The sequence below is a fragment of the Oncorhynchus clarkii genome, chromosome 20, assembly GCF_045791955.1.
Source record: "Oncorhynchus clarkii lewisi isolate Uvic-CL-2024 chromosome 20, UVic_Ocla_1.0, whole genome shotgun sequence".
Classification (NCBI taxonomy): domain Eukaryota; kingdom Metazoa; phylum Chordata; class Actinopteri; order Salmoniformes; family Salmonidae; genus Oncorhynchus; species Oncorhynchus clarkii.
The window spans coordinates 83,359,779-83,366,488 of NC_092166.1; the positions used below are offsets into that span (position 1 = coordinate 83,359,779).

The window sequence follows — 6,710 nt, forward strand, 5'->3', positions numbered from 1 at the left end:
TGCAGACAGCCAGCTGTACAGACTCTCATCGGTGCAGGCAGCCAGCTGTACAGAGTCTCATCAGTGCAGACAGATATCTGTACAGAGTCTCATCAGTGCAGACAGCCTGGAAAGTGGTGTATCAATCGATCATCAATAATTATCAGCCAGTGCATCTCCCTCAGTAGTTGTATAAGGGTAACGTCTCCAGTAACAAATAACAAGCTCTTCGTTTCTAAGTGTCTTCCTCGTCTGTAGAGCCTGTTTCCTGTACGATGATCATACATTGTAACATTGGATGATGGATGTCCCAAAAGCCATCATATTCCCTATATAGTGCACTAGGGAACCTTAGGGCTCTGGTCAAAAATTAGTGCACTAAATAGGGAATAGATGTGCCACTTGAGGGACGAATTCAGTGAGTTCTGCTTTGGGATCACCCAGGGTATTGGATATATCCAGTCCATCTTCTGTACACTCCTTCACCCTGGTATGTTAACTACTGCTTTCCCTGAGAGGAATCACTACTCCCACTACTTCCACTGTGTTTTTATTTTCCATAATCCATAACCCAGGGGTCAGTGTTGAGTGTTGAGTGAAATGATACCAATTGTTTTTTTTAAAATATATAACGGTGATGTATCTATCTCTATGAATGTCAGAGCATTATATAAAGAATAGGGTTCCATTTTGGAAACACTCACAGAACTCACACTCACACTCACAGAACTCACACTCACAGAACTCACACTCACACTCACAGAACTCACAGAACTCACACTCACAGAACTCACACTCACATTCACAGAACTCACACTCACATTCACAGAACTCACACTCATACTCACAGAACTCACACTCATAGAACTCACACTCACACTCACAGAACTCACACTCACACTCACAGAACTCACACTCACAGAACTCACACTCACACTCACAGAACTCACACTCACAGAACTCACACTCACAGAACTCACACAACTCACACTCACAGAACTCACACTCACACTCACAGAACTCACACTCACAGAACTCACACTCACAGAACTCACACTCATAGAACTCACACTCACACTCACAGAACTCACACTCACACTCACAGAACTCACACTCACAGAACTCACACTCACAGAACTATATCAAATCGACTGTTCCACAGAGGTGAAACTGAATCAAATCGACTGTTCCACAGAGGTGAAACTATATAAAATCCACAATGCCGCTAACTTAATCTAGTTATAGTTACTCAAGTTACTCTAACCCTAGTTATCTTGCGATAGCTCCTCTGTCTCACCTAAAGCCCTAGTTATCTAGCGATAGGGCCTCTGTCTCACCTAAAGCCCTAGTTATCTAGCGATAGGGCCCCTGTCTCACCTAAAGCCCTAGTTATCTAGCGATAGGGCCCCTGTCTCACCTAAAGCCCTAGTTATCTAGCGATAGGGCCCCTGTCTCACCTAAAGCCCTAGTTATCTAAGTATGGGGAGAATGAAGACTAACAGGAGAGACAGGCTGCATCCCAAATGACACTCTACTACCCCCCCGACTACAGTATCAGTTGTTCACATGTGGACGTGTTCTCTCTCTCTCTACTGACTTAATGACCTTATGAAACGTGTACCCCAAATCCTTGTTTCATTGACTGGATATAGGCTATTATTAGTCATTTTTTTCATATGAACAAACTACTGTGCCTTCAGAAAGTAGATACTCATAACATGATGCAGCCAACACTATGCTTGAAAATATGGAGAGTGGTACACAGTAATGTGTTGTATTGGATTAGCCCTCAACATAACACCTTGTATTCATGACAAAAAGTTTTTTTTTTTGCAGTTTTGCTTTAGTTTCTTGTTGTAAACAGGGTGAATTTTTGGAATATTCTGTACAAGCTTCCTTATTTTCACTCTGGCAATTACGTTAGTATTGTGGAGTAATTATAATCGTATTGATCCATCCTCAGTTTTCTCCTATCACAGCCATTCATCTCTGTAACTGTTTTAAAGTCACCGTTGGCTTCATGGTGAACTCCCTGAGCGGTTTCCTTCCTCTCCGGCAACTGAGTTAGGAAGGACTCCTGTATCTTTGTAGTGACTGGGTGTATTGATACACCATCCAACGTCTAAATATTAACTTCCCCATGATCAACGGGATATATTCAATGTCTGTTTTTTTAACCTCTCCACCAATAGGTACCTTTCTTTGTAAGTCATTGGAAAACCTCCATGGTCTTTATGGTTGAATCTGTGTTTGAAATTCACCGCTCGGCTGAGGGACCTTATAGGTAGTTGTATGTTTGGGCTACAGAAAAGATGTACTCATTCAAAAAGCATGTTAAACACTATTTATTGGACACAGTGAGTCTATGCAACTTATTATGTGACTTGTAAAGCAAATTTTTACTCCTGAATCTATTCAGGCTTTCCTTAACACAAAGGGGTTGAACACTTATTGACTAAAGACATTTCAACTTTTCTTTTTTTATTACTTTGTAAAAACATAATTCCACTTTGACATTTCGGGGTATTGTTTACACCAATGACAAACACATATGCATTTCATCCATTTTAAATTCAGGCCGTAACATAACATGTGAACACCTTCTGAAGGCTCTGTATAAGTAGAGTAATTCTCCATTAAACTGATCTGATGGATGGGTGGCTTGGCTTCTACACCAGCTGATTTGATGGATGGGTTGCTTGGCTTCTACATCAGCTGATTTGATGGATGGGTGGCTTGGCTTCTACATCAGCTGAGTGATGGATGGGTTGGCTTCTACATCAGCTGATCTGATGGATGGGTGGCTTGGCTTCTACATCAGCTGAGTGTTGGATGGGTGGCTTGGCTTCTACATCAGCTGATCTGATGGATGGGTTGCTTGGCTTCTACGTCAGCTGATCTGATGGATGGGTGGCTTGGCTTCTACATCAGCTGAGTGATGGATGGGTTGGCTTCTACATCAGCTGATCTGATGGATGGGTGGCTTGACTTCTACATCAGCTGATCTGATGGATGGGTTGCTTGGCTTCTACGTCAGCTGATCTGATGGATGGGTTGCTTGGCTTCTACATCAGCTGAGTGATGGATGGGTGGCTTGGCTTCTACATCAGCTGAGTGATGGATGGGTGGCTTGGCTTCTACATCAGCTGATCTGATGGATGGGTTGCTTGGCTTCTACGTCAGCTGATCTGATGGATGGGTTGCTTGGCTCCTGCATCAGCTGAGTGATGGATGTCAAGGCCAAGGAAGCCACTGAAACACTTTGGCACTGGAGAGCAGTATACTGTACACCGATATCAACACTCACTGGAAGATACTGACAGTTTATAAAGTACTTACTGTAAGTCTATGTGTTGTTTGTTTCAAACACTTCAGATCTGTTTCAAATGGATTATTCAATATTTTTTCCTAAGTCAAGATCAAACTGAGACTTATATAATAATGATAAGTGGTAAACAGATGCAATGCAGATTCGAGATATATAGATTACCTGAGGGGAGAACTGCGTTCAGGAATTCCCTGTTTGGAATTTGTAAACAAGGTGGTTTGAGATTTGTTTGCCTAAACAGTTGGTTCTTCAATTCCAGCCTGTAAAAGTTGTAGTACCAAGACATCAGGGTTCCTCAAGGGGTTCTTCGGGAAGAGTGATGGTTCTATGTGGAATCAGACTGACTCAAATTAATCCTTTTTAGGCTTTCAACAGTTCTTTACTGTTCAAAATACGTTTTTGTGAGATAATTTAAAATTCAGGAGTGGTGGCTCATTTGAATATTTTGGGGCGTGGTTTCCAAAACAGCTCTTTCTTTTGCAACCGTGAGTGAGGGTGTCATTTCAGTTGATCTATTGTGTTACCTTTATGTAACTAAGGATATTATTAGAGATTTATGAAAAGGTCATTTATGTCTATGTGTCATTTGAGGATGCATGATTAAGTCAAGTTCTCAATTTCTACTCAGGCATCTCCAGCCATTCCAGAGCTAGCACACCTGATTCAACAGGTAAATAAACACAATAATAGAACCTATGGAATTTTAGCAATATAAAATGTTCTCCGTAAATGTTGTATAAAGAACCATATCAAAGGGTTCTAGCACCAAATAGGTTCGTAGCCCAGTTCTTTATAGAACCATATGATTATGGTTCTATATAGTTCCATGTATCACCAAAATGTGTTCTGCTATGGAACCAGTGGGCACCCTGACAGAATGTGTCTTAAATGGCACCATATTCCCTACATAGTGCACCACAGCCCTGTTCAGAAGTAGTGCACTACGTAGGGAATGCTGAACAGGGTGTCATTAGGCCAACCCTGACAGCGTCTTTGTGTCAGGCCTGTTTGACTTCTGACAATACCACCATCTCAGGAATGGCTTAAATTCATCCACTCTGTCAACTGAAATTTTCTTTCTCCCCTCCTCTCTCCTCTCTCTCTCTCTCTCTCTCTCTCTCTCTCTTTCTCTCTCTCTCTCTTGCTCCTCTCTTCCTATCTGCCTCTCTCTCTCTCTCTCTTGCTCCTCTCTTCCTATCTCTCTCTCTCTCTCTCTCTCTCTCTCTCTCTCTCTCCCTCTCATATTTTCCCTCTTCGCAAGGTTAAACCCATCCCAGATCTGTCAGAAATAATAATCTAATCCTCATTGTGAAAATGTTCAAGTTTATACAGTCAGGGAGAAGGGAGAAGTGGAGGGGCCATGGTTGGATTGGAAGGATGACAGGCATAGAGACATTATATGATTAAAGAAGTGAAGGGGCCATGGTTGGATTGGGAGAATGACAGACAAAGAGGCATTCTATGATTAAAGTCTTTAATGAGTCTACCAAGGCTCTCACACCTGATTCATAGACTCATAGACTTCAATCTGCTGTCTTCACGCTACAGTAAATGTAGAAACTAAGGCCCCTGCTGAAATGGACGCTGAAATGTCCACCGAAATGACTGCTACACTGAAATCCACTGACCACTCTTGGTAAAGGTGTATGTCTGTCTGTCTCTGGTCTTGGAGCTGAAAGCTGCATAATAGACCACTGGATTGTTTCATAAGGTTCTTACCTCGGGCCACATCTTCCCTGCCCCCATGACAAGCTATTTGAAAACATCAAAAGGCTTCTCAAAGATTGTTCTGCAGATCTCTCATGCCCGTTACATCTTTCTCAGTCGCCTGCTCTTCCCTTCTAAGACACCTTTTCTTGGGAATAAAATACAATGTTAATAAATTGCATGCAATATCACATCTTCCTAATTCCCTCATTGCAGGTTTTAAGGAGATGTCAGAGTCATGCCAGTATCAGCTAGCTTCCCTGAAATCTCACCAGTAATTGGCCAGCTCTGTAGTCAGACCGGTCCTGTTCTGAAGGTGTGTGTGAGTGTGTGTGTGAGTGTGTGTGTGTGTGTGTGTGTGTGTGTGTGTGTGTGTGTGTGTGTGTGTGTGTGTGTGTGTGTGTGTGTGTGTGTGTGTGTGTGTGTGTGTGTGTGTGCGTGCATATGCGTGTTTATATGCATGTGTGTGTGTGTGCGGATCTGTGTGTGTGCGTGTGACTGTGTGTGTGTGACTGTGTGTGTGTATGTGTGTGACCTTGTGTGTGTGTGTGCATGTGACTGTGTGTGTGTGTGTGTGTGTGTGTGTGTGTGTGTGTGTGTGTGTGTACTAATTGGCCAGAATTAGTCAGGTTCTGTCCCGTAGCTCTCCTCATCAACCCATTCACACCTTCCTCACTCATCCCTCTCATCACAGCAGATAGGGTGAGGAAACCCAATAGTTTCCAAGCAGGTAGACAGTTTTTTTTGCTCCTAGGCAGATTACCTTGTGTAAATCCTATTGAGTTGATAAGATATTCAGCAAGTCTTGGTAGCATGTTGAAAGTTTTGCTTAAAAAAAAAAATTAAATGGACTTAGGTAGGTAGGTTAGAAATACACTGGTCCTCTCGGACTAGAATGGTTTGACATTTTCTTAGTTCATTTGTAATAGAATAGTGCATACTGAACAGGCTACAGCTGACATCAGGTGTGTCTGTACTGCTGGGCAGGATGGGGCTATAGAGCCGACAGGATATTCATCAAATGGAACTTCTTCGGAGCACAATGGAAGGTTCTCTTGATAAAATGGAACTTATTCGGGGCACAATGGAAAGTTCTCTTGATAAAATGGAACTTCTTCAGAGCACAATGGAAGGTTCTCTTGATAAAATGGAACTTATTCGGGGCACAATGGAAAGTTCTCTTGATAAAATGGAACTTCTTCAGAGCACAATGGAAGGTTCTCTTGATAAAAATGGAACTTATTCGGGGCACAATGGAAAGTTCTCTTGATAAAATGGAACTTCTTCGGAGCACAATGGAAGGTTCTCTTCATAAAATGGAACTTCTTCGGAGCACAATGGAAGGTTCTCTTGATAAAATGCGACTTCTTCGGAGCACAATGGAAGGTTCTCTTGATAAAATGGAACTTCTTCGGAGCACAATGGAAGGTTCTCTTGATAAAATGGAACTTCTTCGGAGCACAATGGAAGGTTCTCTTGATAAAAAAAACACAAATATTTGATTGTTGAAGCCCACTCATTGAGTCAAATTCCTTCATCAAGATAGATACAGCATGTCTGTATGCAAATTATATTGAACTAACACACACAGAAGTCCTATATAAATCCTATTGAGCTAACAGACACAGAAGTCCTATATAAATCCTATTGAGCTAACAGACACAGAAGTCCTATATAAATCCTATTGAGCTAACAG

The 6,710-nt window shown here is 42.0% G+C and overlaps 1 protein-coding gene across 1 annotated transcript; it reads right to left on the bottom strand.

Moving 5' to 3' along the window:
* Positions 1–645: 645 nt before the first annotated feature.
* On the bottom strand, positions 646–5,053 carry LOC139377182 (cement protein 20-like). Its single transcript, XM_071120184.1, has 2 exons — positions 5,027–5,053; positions 646–1,116 (listed from the first exon to the last, which is right to left on the bottom strand). The coding sequence occupies exons 1-2, from the start codon at positions 5,051–5,053 to the stop codon at positions 646–648; spliced, it is 498 nt and encodes a 165-aa protein (XP_070976285.1).
* Between the last annotated feature and the right edge of the window lie 1,657 nt (positions 5,054–6,710).

Bases quoted from the DNA above. Each gene is read 5' to 3' on its own strand.
- LOC139377182 (XM_071120184.1), bottom strand. From the start codon at position 5,053: ATGGGGGCAGGGAAGATGTGGCCCGAG. The intron at 1,117-5,026 runs GTAAGAACCTTA...GATTTGATATAG, and splicing joins CAGGGAAGATGTGGCCCGAG to TTCTGTGAGTGTGAGTTCTG.